Raw genomic sequence first — 22,543 nt, 5'->3', positions numbered from 1 at the left:
AATGGGTCTGGGTGGGTTACGCTTCGGCGGGTCGGTGTGGACTTGCTGGGCCGAAGGGCCTGTTTCCACACTGTAAGTAATCTAATCTAATCTATCTAATCTAATCCTGTTCCCTGGATGCTGCCTGACCTGCTGCGCTTTTCCAGCAACACATTTCCAGCGTAAATGATTTCACAACCAACCAATCAGAACAAAGCTTTACTGTCCTGCTGTACCGAGTAATGAATAATGGTGGTAACTCACTGGAAGAGGCATCTCCAGAAAATTCTCCATTCTCAGTGATAACACAACCAAACATGTTAGTGCAAAAACTGAGTGAGTAGTCCATTTTGGTCCCTTTCTGAGGTTTCCAGCCTCACAGATGCCAGTGTTCAGCTAATTTGATTAAGTCCATGTGATTTATGAAATCGATGAAAGGACTGGATATTTAAAAGCCAATAGTACTGAGGACCTGTGCTCCAAAACTTGTCATACTTATAGCCAAGCTGTTCCAGTACAGCTACAACAATAGCATCCACCTGACAATGTAGAAAATTACCCAGTATTACCTTGTGCACATTGAGCAGTACAAACCCAACTGTGTGAATTACCACCTGATTAGTCTGTTCTCAGGCATTACCAAGAATGATGAAAGGTCTTGTCGACATGCTATCAAATGTCACTTCTTCAATGGTAACTTGTTGATTCATGCATAGTTTGGATTTGGCCAAGCCAACAGCACCTTGCCTCATTATAGTCTTGGTTTAAACATTCCTTCGGGAATGTTTTTGATAAAGTACCATGTAAGTGGTTAGTGCACAAGTTTGGAGCACATGAGATTGGTGATGATATACCAGTATGGATTAAGAATTGGTTAGCAGACAGGAAACAGAGAACAGGAATAGATAAGTCATTTTCACAATAGAAGACTTGTCAAGTGGAGTACCACATGAATAAGTGCTTGGGGCCCCAGCTATTCACATTAATCAATGATTTGAATGAAGAAATTAAATGAAATATTTTCAAGTCTGTTAATGACACAAACTAAGACAAATTTTGAGTGGTGAGATGGAAATAAAGAGATTTCAGAGTGATTTGGATGAGTTGAGTAAGTGAGAAAATACATAGCTGTCAGTGTGGAAAAGTAATTGATTTTGCATTTAATTTGCATGTGCAAGTATCTATCTATCCTTAAATAAATGAAATGACAAAGTTACTAAGACAATGATGGCAAAATGAAGTTGGAAAACAGATCAAACAATGAAAAGACAGGTATTTAAGGGGATTGTTCATGACACTCAGAAAAGATATAAACATACAAATCAGGGACAGGAGTGGGCCACTCAGCTGCTAAAGCCATTCAACAGGATCACAGCTCAACTGATTAGTCCATATTCATGCCTTCTAATAACAAGTCACCACCCTGTTTAACAAAAATCTACAAACTTCTGCTTTCAAAATATTCAAGGATTCCAAATGCTCATGTCTTTTAGAAAGAAAATCTCATCTTTGTCATTAATAGGTTACATGTTTTAAGAAAAGCAACCTCTATTCTATATTAGAGCTGAAAATGTGTTGCTGGAAAAGCGCAGCAGGTCAGGCAGCATCCAGGGAACAGGAGAAAGAGGTCAAGGTGAGGGTGATAGGTCAGACTGGGGTGGGGGCGGAGAGGTCGGGAAGAAGATTGCAGGTTAGGAAGGCGGTGCTGAATTCGATGGATTAGACTGAGACAAGGTGGGGGGAGGGGAAATGAGGAAACTGGTGAAATCAGAGTTCTATTCTATATTAACCTACACGTGAAAACATCCTTTCCACAACAACCCTCAAGATCTTTTATCCTCCAATCAAGTCATCTCTGAAATTTCTTAACTTCAGTTGATACAAGATTAGTCTGTTCAATATCTAATAAGAAACCTGCCCATTCCAAGTCATACTACAGTTAACATTTTCTGAACTGCTTCCAATAAATTTACACCCTTCCTTAAAAGGCTACCAATACTATACACAGAACTCCAGATGTAGTTTCACAAGTGTTGTGAGTGACTGAAGTATAATCTATCTGCTTTTGCATTTAATAATCGATGCAAACATTCCATTAAGAGAAGACTGAGATAGGACTTGATTTATATATATAAACTTATGAGGGGCATAGAAAGGATACACAGGAGGGATTTTTTTTCCCCTTGGTGGAGGGGCAATAACCAGGGGGCATAGATTTAAGGTAAGAGACAGAGGTTTAGAAGAGATGTGAGGAAAAACCTTTTCACCCAGAGGATACTAGGTATCTGAAATTCATGACAGAGAAGCGGTGGTAAAAGCAGAAACCTTCGTAACATTAAGTATTTAGAATTATACTTTCAATGCCAAGTCATACAAGGCTATGGGGCCAAATACTGGAGAACGAGATTAAAATAATTAGATTCTTGTTTTTGACTGGCACAGACTAGATGGGTTCAAGAGCCTTTTTCTGTACTGTAGACCTCTATAACTCCATTAGGTTTCCTAACTTCTAGTGGAAGGTGTATACTAATCTTTTGTGATTCATGCAGGAGAAAGCCGAGGTCCCTCTGCATCTTTCACCATTTAGTTAAATGCTTCTTTTCTCTCCTTTCTGTGAAAACTGAAAATTTCACATTTCTCCAAATGAAATGGCACTTGGAAGATCTTTGTTCACTCACTTAACTTTGTCATGTCCTTTTCTAGCCTCCTTATGTCCTCTTCACAACTTACTTTCCTATCTATCTTGGTGTCACCAGAAAATATAGCTACTATACTTTTGGTCCCTTCACCCAATTAATTTTTTAAAAATTGTAAAATGTTGAGGCCTCAACACTGATCCCAGTGGTACATCGCTTGTTACACTTTGCCAGCCGGAAAATTATCCATTTATGTCAAATATTTTCTGTTAGCCAGCCAATTGTCTGTCCATGCTAATATCCTGCTTCCTATATCATGAGCTTTTATTCTCAGAAATAGTCTTTGACGTGTCTTCTTATGGACGGTCCATCGACTGATTTTCTCTTTACCTAACCCTTATATGATTTCCTCGAAGAATGTCAATTTTCTCTCACAGGATCATCATTTGGAATTCTCTTTCACAGAGTAGCAGAGGTGTAGTCATTGAAAATATTGCAGGGTAGGTTAGATAGCTCTTGATTGACAAGGGTGTCAAATGTTACAAGACGTAAATAAGTATAAAGGAAATTAGATTTAATGCCACAATCAGATCAGCAACGATCTTATCAAATGGTAGGACAGATTCAGGGGCTGAATGTCCTATTCCGACTCCAATTGGTATTTCCGGTTGGTCTATAGACCAACCCTCCCACTCTTCTGAATTGTCTAAGCCAGCTGAATGGGACCAGCCTCCCATCAGTAGAATGGGGGATCAACAATTCAGCTTGACTCTGAGGTCACTCTATCTATCTGCCAGATATGTGACCACAGGTTATCCAGTGGAGGAGCTCCATCTCCACAAGGAGCAATTGCTGTGAGTGATGCACAAATTTGTTCTTCTGAGACAGGGGTAAGATTAAGGAGCCTGGGATGACAAGAACAGAGGAGCTTCTCGCCAAAAGAAAGAAGGCAGCTTACATAAGGTGGAGGAAGCAAGGATCCAGCACTGCTTTAGAGGATTACAGGCTGACTAGAAAGGAACTCAGAAATGGACTGAGGAGAGCCAGGAGGGGCATGAAAAGGGCTTGGCAAGGAGGATTAGGCCCAAAGGCATTCTACTTATGCATAAGGAATAAGAGAATGATCAGGGAGAAGGTAGGGCCGATCAGGGATAACGTAGGGAACTTGTGCATAGAGTCTGAGCAGATGGGGAAGCCCTAAATGATTTTTGCTTCGGCTTTCACCAAGGAAAGGGACCTTATTGTGAATGAGAACTTTGAGGAGCTGGGAAATAGGCTTGAACAGATAAGATTGACAAAGTTGATGTGCTGGAAATTTCGGCAAACATTAAGATTGATAAGTCTCCAGGGCCAGACCAGATTTATTCGGGAAGTGAGAAAGGAGGTTGCTAAGCCAGTGGTGAAGATCTTTGCTTCCTTACTCTTCTTGGGAGTCATACCAAAAGATTGGAGGGAGGCAAATGTTGTTCCTCTTTTCAAGAAGGGTAATAGGGAAATCCCTGGCAATTACACACCAGTCAGTCTTAAGTCTGTGGTCAGCAAGGTTTGGAAAGATTAGATTAGATTAGATTACAGTGTGGAAACAGGCCCTTCGGCCCAACAAGTCCACACCGACCCGCCGAAGCGAAACCCACCCATACCCCTACATTTACCCCTTACCTAACACTACAGGCAATTTAGTATGGCCAATTCACCTGACCCTGCACATCTTTGGATGGTGGGAGGAAACCGGAGCACCCGGAGGAAACCCACGCAGACACGGGGAGAACGTGCAAACTCCACACAGTCAGTCACCTGAGGCGGGAATTGAACCCGGGTCTCTGACGCTGTGAGGCAGCAGTGCTAACCACTGTGCCACCGTGCCGCCCACAAAGAATTCTGATGGATATGATTTATGACTATTTGGAAAAGCATCGTGTGATTAAAGGCAGACAGCATGACTTTGTGAGTGGCAGGTCATGCCTCACAAACCTTATTGAGTTCTTTGAGGAGGTGACGAGGCAGGTTGACGAAGGTTGAGCAGTGGATGTGGTGTATTTGGACTTCAGCAAGGCATTTGATAAGGTTCCCCATGGTAGGCTCATTCATAAAGTCAGGAAGTATGGGATACAGGGAGATTTGGCTATCTGGATTCAGAATTGGTTGGCTGACAGAAGGCAGAGAGTGATTGTAGATGGAAAGTATTCTGCCTGGAGGTCAGTGGTGAGTGGTGTCCCGTAGGGCTCTGTTCTTGGGCCTCTGCTCTTTGTAGTTTTTATAAATGACTTGGATGAGGAGGTTGAGGGGTGGGTTTGTAAATTTGCAGATGACACAAAGGTTGTAGGTGTCGTCAATAGTATAGAGGGCTATATGCAGCGTGACATAGGATGTAGAGCTGGGCTGTGAAATGGCAGATGGAGTTCAACCTGGATAAATGCAAAGTGATGCAGTTTGGAAGGTCAAACCTGAATGATGAATATAGGAGTAAAGACAGGATTCTTGGCAGTGTGGAGGAACGGAGGGATCTCGGTGTTCAAGTGCATAGATCCTTCAAAGTTGCCACCCAAGTGGCTAGGGTTGTTAAGAAAGCATATGGTGTTTTGGCTTTCATTAAAAGCAAGTTTAAGAGCTGTGAGGTTTTGCTGCAGCTCTACAAGAACCTGGTGAGTCCACACATGGAATACTGTGTCCAGTTTTGGTCACCCTATTATAGGAAAGATACAGACGCTTTGGAGAGGGTGCAAAGAAGGTTTACCAGAATGCTGCCTGGACTGGAGGGCTTGTCTTACAAAGACAGGTTGACTAAGCTTGGACCTTTTTCTCTGGAGAGAAGGAGGAAGCGAGGTGACCTGATCGATATATACAAGGAAATGAGAGGCTTGGATAGAGTCAATATACAGAGACTTTTCCCCAGGGCAGGATTGACTGGCTTGAGGGGTAATCGTTTTAAGATATTAGGAGGAAGGTATAGAGGAGATATCAGAGGTAGGTCCCTTTTGCAGAGAGTTGTGAATGCATGGAATGCATTGCCAGTGGTGGTGGTGGAAGCAGAGTCATTTGGGGCATTTAAGCGACTGCTGGACATGCACATGGACAGCAGTGAATTGAGGGGTGTGTAGGTTAGGTAATTTTATTTTAGATTAGGAATAATCCTCGGCACAACATTGTGGGGCGAAGGGCCTGTTCTGTGCTGTACTTTTCTATGATCTATGATAATGGTGGCCTCACAGTTGCAATCACTGTTGCATATGGCAATGGTTCTGAAGGTGTTAAATGTTCATATTGATATTATACACAGTCTTTGTTTTGAAACAAAGTGTTTGACTCAGGTTTTCAAAGGGAGCAGATTTTCTGTTCCAGCTGCCTAATGTCCTCATGATTATACCTGACCAAATGAAGTTGTGCTACTGCTATTACTCAATAAACTTTATTATTATCTTAGAGCAGTGCCTCTTCTATAAATACTCTCTCGTGGTACATCGTCCATCAGTAATCACTAGATACTCCAAAGACAAATCAAAGACAAAGGAGGATCAGTGCCAGCAAACTACATTAAACTACTATTATGCAGATGCAATACTGGTAGAGATGGAAAATACTATAGCCAGATATTGAGTTAAAAATGTTGTTGTACGGACTTGGTGGAGATGGCCTCTCTGTAGCAGCAACCTGCAGCTCTTACTGGCCCTCCAAATTGAGACCCTGTCTGTCCTTTGACCAGGAACCAGTATGATGGGTTTGGTACTCTCAACCTATTCAAAAAGTCAAATTCCTGCTCCAAATATCTGACAAAGGTAAACTACGATGATAACGAATTATAATTGGTCAAAACATGTTTGAGTACATATGAATGTGGTAAATCTTGACTTCATTCACTTACTTTTCCAATCAAAGGAGATTGACTGGAAGTTTATTGTTGTTTGGAAAGAATCACTGAAGAGAAAATTGGAATTGTGTTTTACAGAAGAAATAATCTTGAATTATGCCAGCTGATACAAACTGAAGCACTGTTACCTAAAGATAAAGCTTGTTGTAATTTGAATATTTGAAAATAGGCAAGCCAAGAAAATAGAATATCATCTCTTAAATGAGAGTGTCCTGATTTAACACTTGGTATATTCACATCTTTATTATATGTTTGATAAACTGAAACATTTGTCAAGATGATGCTGATTTGCAATATTCTAAGATAGATGACAGCAAATCAGCAGCAAGATTTTGAAATCTGAAAAGTTGTGAAATGAACTGTTGGAACTCTGTCACTGATTTTATGGTCACAAAAGTCAACATCTACCCCAAAACCTGTTAACCTGTTTTATTGCTATGCACCTTATGAATAGAAATGCAATTTTCATTTGAAAAGAGCTAGTTGACAGTATTTCCATTTTCTTTTATTCCTTAAAAACTTCTATGAAATAAAAACAACAAATGAAAATGGAGAAATTTGGAATCAACTTGTGGTATTTTGTTTAGCAAGTTGTTTAAGATTACATTATACAAATTCTAATATTCAGCTTTTCATATTCACCATATTGACCTGCCAATTTTAGTTCAGTTCTTTACCTTGTTTTCACAGTACACACAACACAAAAACTGACACTGCAGTGATAACAATTCTAAAAGGGAATGTTTATCATTTGTACAGGAAGTGCACAGTTTATAATCTGGTGCGAAAAGCAAACAATTGCTGTCCGCACATTAATTGTACTAATTTCAAATATTGATTAATCTGCTGTTGACGTGCTCCGTGGATGCATTATGGGAGGAGTTGTCATTGTAGTCCCCAATCTACGTACATTAGTCAAATAAAAAGATCAGAAGATACACAGGGTACTATAAATCTTTTGGATCTGCTTTACATCCAAGCCACCAATTAGACTACAGTATGAAGAAAAGTCCTCTCCAAATCCCGGAAACACAACTGAAACAGGTCAAGATAAAAAAAATTGGAAATAGAGCCAAGTTACTTATAAATATTCTGAACGATTGAAGGGGTAAAAGTGACCCATGTGCTTTGTTTTGTATACCCCAGGACTCAAAACTGAAAGGGTGAATTGTCAAATTTCATCTAATGTGTACTGTAAATGCATATTTAATAGCAATGTGTATGCATCTGGTGTATCATAGAGTTATACAGCATGGAAACAGACCTTTCACAAAAGATTCAATTTTTAAATTAATTTTAATTACCCATATTGTATGCTCACTTACTGAAATATGACCTTAGAATATTTAACTATTCAGAAAGAAAACATTGTTACATATTCAGGTAACAATGCTTACAAGATTTCAATTTGATTTATACATTTTAAAATTCAATTCTTCATTTAAGAAGACAACATGACATTGTAAGGTTTAAGACTCAATGAACTGTAAACAATGTAAGGGAAAATTTCAGTTCTGAGTGTTCATGATATATATTCAGCGTTCCTCCATATCTGCTGTAATATGAAAATCTAGAAAGCAGCTTGATCTGATAGAAGATCTGTGACAGTCTGATTTGATTGAAAATGCAAATTTCTATACATTTATATTTAGAGCTAGGTTTCGCTATAACCTGCAGACTAAAAGCTGAAGAAGCACAAAATATGGGTAATGAAGGCAGAAAATTGGAAGTGCTTTTCTATTAATGTATTGCATCATTTCCATGAAAGCTGAATAATTTCTAAATATCCAAGAAAGAACAGTCAGATCACTATGTTTCATTTATACTCAGGAAATGACTCACTTTAGAGGTGTATTCTTATTTTAAAGTATCAAGCAATTATCAAGAAAATTATTGGTTAGTAAAGTGAACAAACAGTGCTTGTTATGCCACAGAGCCTGATACAAATGTGCAAAGAAATGCAGCTCTAAAGTCAGTCCACCAGACTTTGTTAGTAACACTTGTATAAAGATCTGCTAAGCAAAATTTACAAGCAGAAGGAAAAAGCAAACACTACCTTGCATTCTGGACAACCATAACTTGGCTGAAAACGCCCAAAGGTTGAAGAGAGAGCAGAGCGAATAGAAAATAAAGAAAATGCACAAAGGCAAAGACAAATCAGCATGAGATTGAGAGTAAAGCTGAGCATGTGAACTAATTTATATTTAAAATGTAGGAAGGAGGACAGAGAGTTAACTGCTTGGGTTAAGACAATAAAACAAACAACTAATGCAACACGAAACAGACAGTTACCAGCCTTCTCCTTGGAATATGCAAGATTCTGAGCACCAATTAGAATTAACATTGAATATAATGAACAGGAGATCAAAAACAAAATCAACTTTTTAAACTATGTTTTTGGTGGAATAGGTAGGAGAACATTTTAATTTTCTCCCTTCAACTCATCATGAGTGAGTTTGCGGTGAACCTATTGTCATCAGAACAGTGACAGCAAACTCCAATCCCAGCCCTACATGATGACCATATTGTGGAATCTCAGTTACCAGAACACATTTTCTTGAAACTGTTCACAGGCTCAGCAAAATATTTAAATTCACATTCAAGTTGGATTCAGATGGCCTTTAAAGGCATAACTGTGTCATGCTATTGATAGACTTTCTGTTAATTATTTTATGAAATCAAGACAGAGTGTATAGCAGAGTTCAGCCTCCTGAGTTTTTCAGCACTTATGTTTTATTTCAGATTTCTAGCATCCACAGCATTTTGCTTTAAAATTATATTATGGGTTGTTCATATCACAACATGGGAGGTAGCAATGGAAATTTGTTTTTGAGTTCCATCTTCAGGAGGCAAGGATTTCAATCGTATGGTTAAACGGGACATGATTGTAGCAATATTTTTCAGAGAAACTAAACATTTTTCCATTTATTAGGCAATCCATTTCTGACCCTTTTCTCCAGAAACAACATTTATTTTGGTTGTTAATACTAAAGAGGTTTAATATTCAAAATATGAAGTTTGAGGCAATTGAGAAAATAGTTGCTATATCAATCTTTACTGTAAGATACTATTTAACTTCACCAACAGTCCACTTCTGAATACAGTTATGTACTGAAGGGTTCTACAGCAGATTTGTAGAAGGAATATAAATATGTTGGAGGTACATTATTGATTGTTAAGTTTTGGTAGTTCACGATTGGTTTTAGCCAAGGCATTTATTTTCCTGCATTATTGGATTGGCTCCATCAAATAATTGCATAGGAGATGATACCCAAAATGATGGATCTCCACACAAGCCACAATTAGTAATGTTTCTGCTAGAAGGGAACAACTTATTCATTGTCATGCGCAATGTAGACAAAGGAAAACTTCATGCTGAAAACATTATCCTAACTGTTTCCTGAAATACTTAATACACAGTTACACAGTTGCACAATTGGCCTTATATCACTGCCTCTCCAATAGGCTGCCCTGCCCTGGGATATAAAGTCTCTGTGTGCCTGATTCCAATGGGACTGTGGAAGGTGTCTTGATGGCGGAGAATAAACTTTCACAATTAATTTATTTGGAATCAGACAACATCAACTAAAAGTCTGAACACTGAAAAAACAAGTGTGAAGGTAGGAATCCTTTGAATGAAAAACCAAAAAAAATGTGGATTCAGGGAATCAGACACAAGAATAGAAATTGAACCTGAAACATTAACTTTGCTTTCAGTTTGTTTTTCCAGCAAATTCTGTTTTTGATCCTTTTAGATAATACTGAGACACCAGCGCATGAACTCTGCATACGAGATAAATTGGTAAATGTTATGAAACTTGAAAGGGTTCAGAAAAGATTCACAAGGCTGTTTCCAGGGTTGGAGGGTTTGAGCTGTAGAGAGAGGCTGAATAGGTTGCGGGCTGTTTTCCCTGGAAGATCGAAGGCTGAAGGATGACCTTATAGAGGTTTATAAAATCATGACGGGCATGGACAGGGTAAATAGACAAGGTCTTTTCCCTAGGGTAGGGGAGTCCAGAACAATAGTTTAGGGTGAAAGTGGAAAAATTTAAAAAGGAACTAAGGTGCAACCTTTTCATGCAGAGGGTGGTGTGTGTATGGAATGAGATGCCAGAGGAGGCTGGTACAATTACAACATCTAAAAGGCATCTGGATGGGTATATGAACAGGAAAGGTTTAGAGGGATATGGGCCAATTGCTGGCAAATGGAACGAGATTAGATTTGGAAATCTGGTTGGCATGGACAAGTTGGATCAAAGAGACTGTTTCTGTGCTGTACATCTCCATGACTGTATAATATATAAAAGTAATGACAGGAGTGACAGCGTGGGATTAATATCTGTGACTTCATGAATACAGTTTGAAATCAGCAATTTTTGAGAAGATTTGTAGCTCAGGTTGATGATAAGTATGTAAGTTATCTCACTGAGCTGGAAGGTTTGTTTTCAGACATTTCATCACCGTGACTAGTTAATTGATTATGTTACCTAGTCATTAGATTAGATTATTAGATTTCCTATAGTATGGAAACAGGCCCTTCAGCCCAACAAGTCCACACCGACCCTCCGAAGAGCAACCCACCCATAACCCGACATTTACCCCTGACTAATGTACCTAACACTATGGACAATCTTAGCATGGCCAATTCAACTGACTTGCACATCTTTGGATTGTGGGAGGAAACCGGAGCACCCAGAGGAAACCCACACAGACACAGGGAGAATGTGCAAACTCCACACAGACAGTAACCCGAGGTGCGAATTGAACTCAGTTCCCTGGTGCTGTGAGGCAGCAGTGCTAAACACTGAGCCACCGTGCCGCCATGGTGATGAAACATCTGAAAACAAACCTTCCAGCTCAGTGAGATAACTTACATACTTATCATCAACCTGAGCTACAAATCTTCTCAAAAATTGCTGATTTCAAACTGTATTCATGAAGTCACAGATATTAATCCCACGCTGTCACTCCTGTCATTACTTTTATATATTATACAGTCATGGAGATGTACAGCACAGAAACAGTCTCTTTGATCCAACTTGTCCATGCCAACCAGATTTCCAAATCTAATCTCGTTCCATTTGCCAGCAATTGGCCCATATCCCTCTAAACCTTTCCTGTTCATATACCCATCCAGATGCCTTTTAGATGTTGTAATTGTACCAGCCTCCTCTGGCATCTCATTCCATACACACACCACCCTCTGCATGAAAAGGTTGCACCTTAGTTCCTTTTTAAATTTTTCCACTTTCACCCTAAACTATTGTTCTGGACTCCCCTACCCTAGGGAAAAGACCTTGTCTATTTACCCTGTCCATGCCCGTCATGATTTTATAAACCTCTATAAGGTCATCCTTCAGCCTTCGATCTTCCAGGGAAAACAGCCCGCAACCTATTCAGCCTCTCTCTACAGCTCAAACCCTCCAACCCTGGAAACAGCCTTGTGAATCTTTTCTGAACCCTTTCAAGTTTCATAACATTTACCAATTTATCTCGTATGCAGAGTTCATGCGCTGGTGTCTCAGTATTATCTAAAAGGATCAAAAACAGAATTTGCTGGAAAAACAAACTGAAAGCAAAGTTAATGTTTCAGGTTCAATTTCTATTCTTGTGTCTGATTCCCTGAATCCACATTTTTTTTGGTTTTTCATTCAAAGGATTCCTACCTTCACACTTGTTTTTTCAGTGTTCAGACTTTTAGTTGATGTTGTCTGATTCCAAATAAATTAATTGTGAAAGTTTATTCTCCGCCATCAAGACACCTTCCACAGTCCCATTGGAATCAGGCACACAGAGACTTTATATCCCAGGGCAGGGCAGCCTATTGGAGAGGCAGTGATATAAGGCCAATTGTGCAACTGTGTAACTGTGTATTAAGTATTTCAGGAAACAGTTAGGATAATGTTTTCAGCATGAAGTTTTCCTTTGTCTACATTGCGCATGACAATGAATAAGTTGTTCCCTTCTAGCAGAAACATTACTAATTGTGGCTTGTGTGGAGATCCATCATTTTGGGTATCATCTCCTATGCAATTATTTGATGGAGCCAATCCAATAATGCAGGAAAATAAATGCCTTGGCTAAAACCAATCGTGAACTACCAAAACTTAACAATCAATAATGTACCTCCAACATATTTATATTCCTTCTACAAATATGCTGTAGAACCCTTCAGTACATAACTGTATTCAGAAGTGGACTGTTGGTGAAGTTAAATAGTATCTTACAGTAAAGATTGATATAGCAACTATTTTCTCAATTGCCTCAAACTTCATATTTTGAATATTAAACCTCTTTAGTATTAACAACCAAAATAAATGTTGTTTCTGGAGAAAAGGGTCAGAAATGGATTGCCTAATAAATGGAAAAATGTTTAGTTTCTCTGAAAAATATTGCTACAATCATGTCCCGTTTAACCATACGATTGAAATCCTTGCCTCCTGAAGATGAAACTCAAAAACAAATTTCCATTGCTACCTCCCATGTTGTGATATGAACAACCCATAATATAATTTTAAAGCAAAATGCTGTGGATGCTAGAAATCTGAAATAAAACATAAGTGCTGAAAAACTCAGGAGGCTGAACTCTGCTATACACTCTGTCTTGATTTCATAAAATAATTAACAGAAAGTCTATCAATAGCATGACACAGTTATGCCTTTAAAGGCCATCTGAATCCAACTTGAATGTGAATTTAAATATTTTGCTGAGCCTGTGAACAGTTTCAAGAAAATGTGTTCTGGTAACTGAGATTCCACAATATGGTCATCATGTAGGGCTGGGATTGGAGTTTGCTGTCACTGTTCTGATGACAATAGGTTCACCGCAAACTCACTCATGATGAGTTGAAGGGAGAAAATTAAAATGTTCTCCTACCTATTCCACCAAAAACATAGTTTAAAAAGTTGATTTTGTTTTTGATCTCCTGTTCATTATATTCAATGTTAATTCTAATTGGTGCTCAGAATCTTGCATATTCCAAGGAGAAGGCTGGTAACTGTCTGTTTCGTGTTGCATTAGTTGTTTGTTTTATTGTCTTAACCCAAGCAGTTAACTCTCTGTCCTCCTTCCTACATTTTAAATATAAATTAGTTCACATGCTCAGCTTTACTCTCAATCTCATGCTGATTTGTCTTTGCCTTTGTGCATTTTCTTTATTTTCTATTCGCTCTGCTCTCTCTTCAACCTTTGGGCGTTTTCAGCCAAGTTATGGTTGTCCAGAATGCAAGGTAGTGTTTGCTTTTTCCTTCTGCTTGTAAATTTTGCTTAGCAGATCTTTATACAAGTGTTACTAACAAAGTCTGGTGGACTGACTTTAGAGCTGCATTTCTTTGCACATTTGTATCAGGCTCTGTGGCATAACAAGCACTGTTTGTTCACTTTACTAACCAATAATTTTCTTGATAATTGCTTGATACTTTAAAATAAGAATACACCTCTAAAGTGAGTCATTTCCTGAGTATAAATGAAACATAGTGATCTGACTGTTCTTTCTTGGATATTTAGAAATTATTCAGCTTTCATGGAAATGATGCAATACATTAATAGAAAAGCACTTCCAATTTTCTGCCTTCATTACCCATATTTTGTGCTTCTTCAGCTTTTAGTCTGCAGGTTATAGCGAAACCTAGCTCTAAATATAAATGTATAGAAATTTGCATTTTCAATCAAATCAGACTGTCACAGATCTTCTATCAGATCAAGCTGCTTTCTAGATTTTCGTATTACAGCAGATATGGAGGAACGCTGAATATATATCATGAACACTCAGAACTGAAATTTTCCCTTACATTGTTTACAGTTCATTGAGTCTTAAACCTTACAATGTCATGTTGTCTTCTTAAATGAAGAATTGAATTTTAAAATGTATAAATCAAATTGAAATCTTGTAAGCATTGTTACCTGAATATGTAACAATGTTTTCTTTCTGAATAGTTAAATATTCTAAGGTCATATTTCAGTAAGTGAGCATACAATATGGGTAATTAAAATTAATTTAAAAATTGAATCTTTTGTGAAAGGTCTGTTTCCATGCTGTATAACTCTATGATACACCAGATGCATACACATTGCTATTAAATATGCATTTACAGTACACATTAGATGAAATTTGACAATTCACCCTTTCAGTTTTGAGTCCTGGGGTATACAAAACAAAGCACATGGGTCACTTTTACCCCTTCAATCGTTCAGAATATTTATAAGTAACTTGGCTCTATTTCCAATTTTTTTTATCTTGACCTGTTTCAGTTGTGTTTCCGGGATTTGGAGAGGACTTTTCTTCATACTGTAGTCTAATTGGTGGCTTGGATGTAAAGCAGATCCAAAAGATTTATAGTACCCTGTGTATCTTCTGATCTTTTTATTTGACTAATGTACGTAGATTGGGGACTACAATGACAACTCCTCCCATAATGCATCCACGGAGCACGTCAACAGCAGATTAATCAATATTTGAAATTAGTACAATTAATGTGCGGACAGCAATTGTTTGCTTTTCGCACCAGATTATAAACTGTGCACTTCCTGTACAAATGATAAACATTCCCTTTTAGAATTGTTATCACTGCAGTGTCAGTTTTTGTGTTGTGTGTACTGTGAAAACAAGGTAAAGAACTGAACTAAAATTGGCAGGTCAATATGGTGAATATGAAAAGCTGAATATTAGAATTTGTATAATGTAATCTTAAACAACTTGCTAAACAAAATACCACAAGTTGATTCCAAATTTCTCCATTTTCATTTGTTGTTTTTATTTCATAGAAGTTTTTAAGGAATAAAAGAAAATGGAAATACTGTCAACTAGCTCTTTTCAAATGAAAATTGCATTTCTATTCATAAGGTGCATAGCAATAAAACAGGTTAACAGGTTTTGGGGTAGATGTTGACTTTTGTGACCATAAAATCAGTGACAGAGTTCCAACAGTTCATTTCACAACTTTTCAGATTTCAAAATCTTGCTGCTGATTTGCTGTCATCTATCTTAGAATATTGCAAATCAGCATCATCTTGACAAATGTTTCAGTTTATCAAACATATAATAAAGATGTGAATATACCAAGTGTTAAATCAGGACACTCTCATTTAAGAGATGATATTCTATTTTCTTGGCTTGCCTATTTTCAAATATTCAAATTACAACAAGCTTTATCTTTAGGTAACAGTGCTTCAGTTTGTATCAGCTGGCATAATTCAAGATTATTTCTTCTGTAAAACACAATTCCAATTTTCTCTTCAGTGATTCTTTCCAAACAACAATAAACTTCCAGTCAATCTCCTTTGATTGGAAAAGTAAGTGAATGAAGTCAAGATTTACCACATTCATATGTACTCAAACATGTTTTGACCAATTATAATTCGTTATCATCGTAGTTTACCTTTGTCAGATATTTGGAGCAGGAATTTGACTTTTTGAATAGGTTGAGAGTACCAAACCCATCATACTGGTTCCTGGTCAAAGGACAGACAGGGTCTCAATTTGGAGGGCCAGTAAGAGCTGCAGGTTGCTGCTACAGAGAGGCCATCTCCACCAAGTCCGTACAACAACATTTTTAACTCAATATCTGGCTATAGTATTTTCCATCTCTACCAGTATTGCATCTGCATAATAGTAGTTTAATGTAGTTTGCTGGCACTGATCCTCCTTTGTCTTTGATTTAGTCGTGAGTTCATGGAATGCGCTGCCAGTAGCAGTGGTGGACTCTCCTTCATTATGGGCATTTAAACGGGCATTGGATAGGCATATGGAGGATAGTGGGCTAGTGTAGGTTAGGTGGGCTTGGATCGGCGCAACATCGAGGGCCAAAGGGCCTGTACTGCGCTGTATTTTTTCAATGTTCTATGGTGCAAACTAAAAAAGCTAGGTGGATTAGCCATGGGAAATGCAGGGGTTACAGAGATGAGGTAGGGTAGGTCTGGATAGGATGCTGTTCAGGGGGTCAGTGTGGACTCAGTGGTCTGAATGGCTACATTCCACACTGTAAGGATTCTGTGATTCCTTAATGTATATAGAACCTTATTCTCCTTTTCCTTTCAGATCACTTACCTGGTCGATGCTGAAATGTCAACCTGTTCCATTTTCAGTGATTGAATGTGTTTGAAAATGTTAAAACTTGTTGTGCAAAAAGCTGACATGACCTTCAAACTAAAGTTTACAAACATTATTAAAAGCACAATATTAATTTCAGTGTAGAAAACTCAAAGGAAAGTACAATAGATGAAACGAATAACTTAACTAGCAGTAGTTACACAAAAATTAATGTGATGTTGTCAGGATGAAGGTCAGAAAAGTCCATCCTTGCCTCTTCTATTGAGGATTATTTTTGGTAAATGCAGAAGGTGTCAACTGACTGGCAGGTAGTGTTTGCAACAAGTACTTGTAGATATGTTGGATCAAGTTAATTTGACCAGTCTATGTAACTCCAAAGGTGTACGTTATTCTAATCTTTTCCTGCACCTAGGTGATTTTTTTTGCTATTTATCAGTCTTGGTATTCTTGATGCTTATTTGTAATTTAATCCCAAATTTTCTGAAAAAAATGAACACCTTTCCTTCTAGGCAGGCATTCCTTCAGAATGGAATGGAAAGTCTCCATGCTTCTGACAGAAGGACAGGACGAGAGGGAGGAAACATTTATTAACATTCTTTGGGATAGACTAGAACAAATGTGTGAAGTGAAAGGAATGCTTTCAACCACTTAGCTGTCAAGTAAAAAACTGGTTTCTATTTTATAGACTCAAAATATTTCTGTTGCTTCTCTCATTTTGTCAGAAATTGATGTTTACCCTAGTACATTCAATCAACAGCCATGCAAGTTAAAATGTTATTAAAAACAAAGAACTTAAGCATTATCTTTAAAATTATTTTCAAATTTCAAAGCAACATAATTCTGTTTTAAAATGACCAGTTCAATTTTGTCATGAAAACATGTCAGGACCTTTGACCAGTTTGCACATTCTACAATTGTACATTGATTATGCTGTTGAGGTTAAAATATGTTATAATTACATTCTACAGATTACATTGGTGCAGATTAATGCCATTGTAGTAATATCTGGGACAGTGTCTATAGCTCCAAGGTTTGGTGTCAAGATCATCGTGCCTCTAAATCATTTGATTCAGTTCATGGCAACAAATATGGGCGATAACTTTGATAGTCAAATGACCTCATTATCTTCACCCCAATTGAGATTCCTTTGCTCAGGTAAATTGCAAAACGTTGCACATAATATACCGTGGCTCTTGCCAAGGCTTTAACAAACAGCAAACCCATTACCAGGAATGAATTAGCTCAGCATGAACTTCTGGGTTCAATTTCATTTGATGTTAATAAAGAACCTTATAGTGTTGCCAAACTTATAAAACCATGAAACTATAGCCAACATCTTGGCAGCTTTTACAATCTCCAAACAATTTTTGTGGAAGAGGTTGGAATTTCCAAGAGGGTAAAAACAATGACTGCAGATGCTGGAAACCAGATTCTGGATTAGTGGTGCTGGAAAAGCACAGCAGTTCAGGCAGCATCCAAGAAGCAGTAAAATCGATGTTCTGGGCAAAAGCCCAGAAATAAAGGCAGAGTGCCTGAAGGGTGGAGAGATAAATGAGAGGAGGGTGGGGCTGGGGAGAAAGTAGCATAGAGTACAATAGGTGAATGGGGGTGGGGATGAAGGTGATAGGCCAGGGAGGAGGGCGGAGCCCCAGGGCATCAATGTGGACTTCAACAGTTTCCTCAATTCCCCTTCCTCCACCTCACCCTAGTTCCAAACATCCAGCTCAGCATTGTCCCCATGACTTGTCCTACCTGACTATCCTCTTTTCCACCTATCCACTCCACCCTCCTCCCTGACCCAGCACCTTCATCCCCTTCCCCACTCATTTATTGTATTCTATGCTACTTTCTCCCCACCCCCACCCTCCTCTCATTTATCTCTCCACCCTTCAGGCACTCTGCCTGTATTCCTGATGAAGGGCTTTTGCCTGAAACGTCGATTTTACTGCTCCTCGGACACTGCCTGAACTGCTGTGCTTTTCCAGCACCACTAATCCAGAATGGAATTTCCAAGAACATTATTAATACAGGGTTTACATGCAGAGGGGAAAAAAATCTAATACCAGCTCCAACCATTTTTTATGAGCATGTATCATGTGTGTATTTCATTACTTTGCAAAGATATTAAAGTTCATGAGATACTTTCCTTACCCTCTGCCTGGAAGAAGATAAACCTTAACAAATGGATCTGAATAACCGTTGTTGTCTCTGGGAGCAAGGTTCCGAGCTTGTAGAACATGAACAATGAGATTTCCAATGTGCTTGTCATAGTTCATTTGTAACTAAGGGAAGAAAGGATTCTAAATGACATTAAAGAAAAGGAGTAGTACCTTTTTTGTTGCTTTTATCTTCTGATCATAGATTAGTTTTCAAGTTACAAAATTAAATTAATTAATTCATTTAGATTTTGTCAGATTGCCCTTTTCTCTTACATAGTCTCTTCTGCCATTTCTAACAGCTTCTTTCAAAAAAACCATCTAATTGTTTGCAAAATAAATAAACTGACAAGAGAATTTTACGTTCAGTGCCATTTTACAATTTCACATTGTAGTATGCCATTAAGTAAATGCCATTTCTAAAGTAGGATTACCATGTTATGAATCAGAGGACCACTGATAATTAACACATCTTGTGTTCAACAAATTATTAAACAAATCGTTGGAGGACAGAAAGTCTTTTTGGTTTGACAGTAGGATCCTGATAGTGGTGAATGCCACTCATGTTGCTACTGGATAGTAGCAGTATGAAGAAGCTTGCTTCACCTGTTGCTCAAAAGTTTGAGATACTTTACTCTTCACAGTAATCTGAGATAGACTTGGCACTTTTGGGACCACAAGTGATTGGAAAATTGTCCTGATGAGTGTAAGATAAAACAAAATTAACAAATCTGTTATTTTGCAGCAATATTTAAATCTTTGGGATTTGCATTTTCCATGAAATGCTCTTGTCATTTGAAAGGAAAGAACAAATTCATTTGTGATTATTATGACTTCAATCTGCCATCCCTGAATCTCCCACTGTCAATATCCTTGGGGTTACCACTCAATTGGACTCGCCATATAAACACAGTGGCTCAAGAGTAGGTCAGAGACTAGGAATACTGTGGTGAGGAGCTCACCTCCTGATTTCCCAAAGTCTGTCCATCATCTACAAGTCAGAAATCAGGAATGTGAAAGATGCACTGGACAGATGCATCAATGACACTATCCAGAACAAAGCAGCCTGCTTGATTGGCACAACGTCCACAAATGTTCATTTCCACCATCACTGATGTTCAGGAGCAGCAGTGTGTACTATCTACAAGAAACTGCACTGCAGATATTCACCAAAGATTCTCAGACAGCACCTTCCAAACCCACAGCCATTTCTGTTTAGAGGGACAGGGGTAGCTGATACATAGCAACACCATCCCCTGAAAGTTCCCTTCCAAGCCACTCACTATCCTGACCTGGAAACATATCACTGTTGCTTCACTGTCACTGGGTCAAAATCCTAGAATTCCCTTCGTAACAGCATTGTCAGTCAACCCACAGCATGAACTGCAGCAGTTTAAGAATGCAACTCACTACCACTTTCTCAAGGGCAACTAGAGATGCACAATAAACGTTGGCCAGTCAGCTACACTCACATCTCACAAATGAATAACAGAAAAGAGTGTAAGTATAAAAAATAAAAGATATTATAGAACATAGAACATTACAGCGCAGTACAGGCCCTTCGGCGCTCAATGTTGCGCCGCCCTGTCATACTAATCTGAAGCCCATCCCACCTACACTATTCCATGTACGTCCATATGCCTGTCCAATGACGACTAAATGCAATTAAACTTGGCGAATCTACTACCGTTGCAGGCAAAGCATTCCATACCCTTACTACTCTCTGAGTAAAGAAACTACCTCTGACATTTGTTTTATACCTATCTCCTCTCACTTTAAAGTTATATTTCATTGAAGGAGATTGTGCACAAACTGGGGGTGTGGAGAGAGGAAATATACAGTAAAAGAATTGGGATCAGAAACCATACTTTTGTTCAAGTGATATTGTGGTGCCAATGTAAACTTCCAACAGGGGTCTGAATTGTCTCTTGACGTTCCAAATTCATTTTCAATTAAAGATAGCCATTTATTGTCCGATCATTCTGAACTCCATGGGCAACAAAGTTTAATAATGTATATATTATGCATCTGTTACAACCAAATACGAAGAAAAACCTCCAGAAGAGTTGCATAACCAAAAAAAACATGGAAAATAAGAGGAGGAGTAGACTTTATATTCTGTTGTGCCTGTTTCATCATTCAATATGGTGAAGGATGATATTAAGCTTTAACTTTCATTTCCTGCTGACTCCCCAAATCCCATGATTCTTTGAGGTATGTTCAGTGATGTGGCATCTATATCCTTCAAGGTTTGAGAATTCCAAAGATTCACTACCCTCTGAGTGAAGAAATTCCAGCTCATCTCAGTCATGAATGGCTTCTGTTTTATCCTAAGACTGTATTCCCTGGTTCTCAATCTACAGCCAGGGAGTCACAATTTTTCTGCATCTATCCTGTGGATCCCTGTAAGAATTTCATATGCATAAATCAATTGCCTTTCATTCTTTTCAAAGTTAGAGAATAAAATCTAGTCTCATCGATCGCTCCTTAAAGTCATAGACTTCTACAGCATGGAGACAGGCCCTTTAGCCCAAACTGTTCCATACCGACCAAAATGGCCATTCACAATAAATCAATTTCCTAGCACTTGGTCCATATCCTTCTAAATCTTTTTTATCTATGTATTTGTCAAAATGCTATTAATGTTATTAATGTACCCACCTCAACTACTTCCGCTGGCAGCTCATTCCATATCTGTACCCCCTCTGTGCAAAAAGATTGCCCCTCAGGTTCCCTTTTATTCTTTCCCCTCTAACCTTAAACTGATGCCCTCTAGTTCTTGACTCCCCAACCCTGGGAAAAAGACTCTACCCATGCCTCTCATGATCTTATACATCTCTATAAGGTCCCCCTCAGTCTTCTACGCTCTTAAAAAAAAGTCCTAGCTTGTCCTACCTCTCCCTATAACTCAAACCTTTGAGTCCACTCAACATCCTTGTAGATTTATTCTGCACTCTTTCCAGTTTAATAACATCCTTCCTATAACAAGGTGACGAAAATTGAACACAATACTCGAAGTGCGGACTCACCAACGTCCTGTATAACTGCAACATAATTTCCCAACTTCTATATTCAGTGCCCTGACTGATGAAGGCCAGTGTGCCAAAAGCCTCCTTCACTGCCCTGTCTACCTGTGACTCCACTTTCAGAGAACAGTGCACCTGAACTCCAAGGTCCCTCTGTTCCACTACAATCCTTAAGGCAAAACCATTCACCATAAAACTCATACCTTGATTTGACTTTCCAAAATAAAAGACCTTACATTTATCTATATTAAACTCCATTTGCCATTCCTCACCCACATCCCCAGTTGATCAAGGTTCTGCTGCGATTTCTAATAATCTTCCTCATTGTCCAAGATACCACTTATTTTAGAGTCATCTGCAAGTTTACTAATCACGCTTTGCACATTCTAATGCAAATCATTGATAAAGATAACAAACAGCAATGGGCCCAGCACCAACCCCTGAGACACTGCATTAGTCACAGACCTCCAGTCCGACAAGCATCCTTCCACTAGTACCTTCTGCTTCCTACCATCAAGCCAATTTTGTATCCAATTTGATGAGGGTAGAGCAGTAGATGTGATCTATATGGACTTCAGTAAGGCATTCGACAAGGTTCCACATGGGAGACTGATTATCAAGGTTAGATCTCATGGAATACAGGGAGAACTAGCCATTTGGATACAGAACTGGCTCAAAGGTAGAAGACAGAAGGTAGTGGTGGAGGGTTGTTTTTCAGACTGGAGGCCTGTGACCAGTGGAGTGCCACAAGGATCAATGCTGGGCTCTCTACTTTTTGTCATTTACATAAATGATTTGGATGCGAGCATAAGAGGTACAGTTAGTAAGTTTG

The 22,543-nt window shown here is 38.6% G+C and overlaps 1 protein-coding gene across 1 annotated transcript in view; it reads right to left on the bottom strand.

Annotated features, from left to right (window-relative positions):
- Window positions 1–22,543, bottom strand: part of pcloa (piccolo presynaptic cytomatrix protein a) — a 568,528-nt gene that overhangs the window by 140,217 nt on the left and 405,768 nt on the right. The window contains exons 16-17 of the mRNA XM_043713231.1: window positions 18,681–18,811; window positions 8,537–8,563 (exon numbers count right to left, since the gene is read on the bottom strand). Coding sequence (XP_043569166.1) covers window positions 8,537–8,563; window positions 18,681–18,811 — 158 coding nt within the window. The remainder of the gene's footprint in view (window positions 1–8,536; window positions 8,564–18,680; window positions 18,812–22,543) is intronic.

Source organism: Chiloscyllium plagiosum, chromosome 23 (genome assembly GCF_004010195.1).
Source record: "Chiloscyllium plagiosum isolate BGI_BamShark_2017 chromosome 23, ASM401019v2, whole genome shotgun sequence".
NCBI lineage: Eukaryota > Metazoa > Chordata > Chondrichthyes > Orectolobiformes > Hemiscylliidae > Chiloscyllium > Chiloscyllium plagiosum.
The sequence above is the reverse complement of the archived record's forward strand: the minus strand, read 5'-3'. Positions and strand labels throughout refer to the sequence as shown.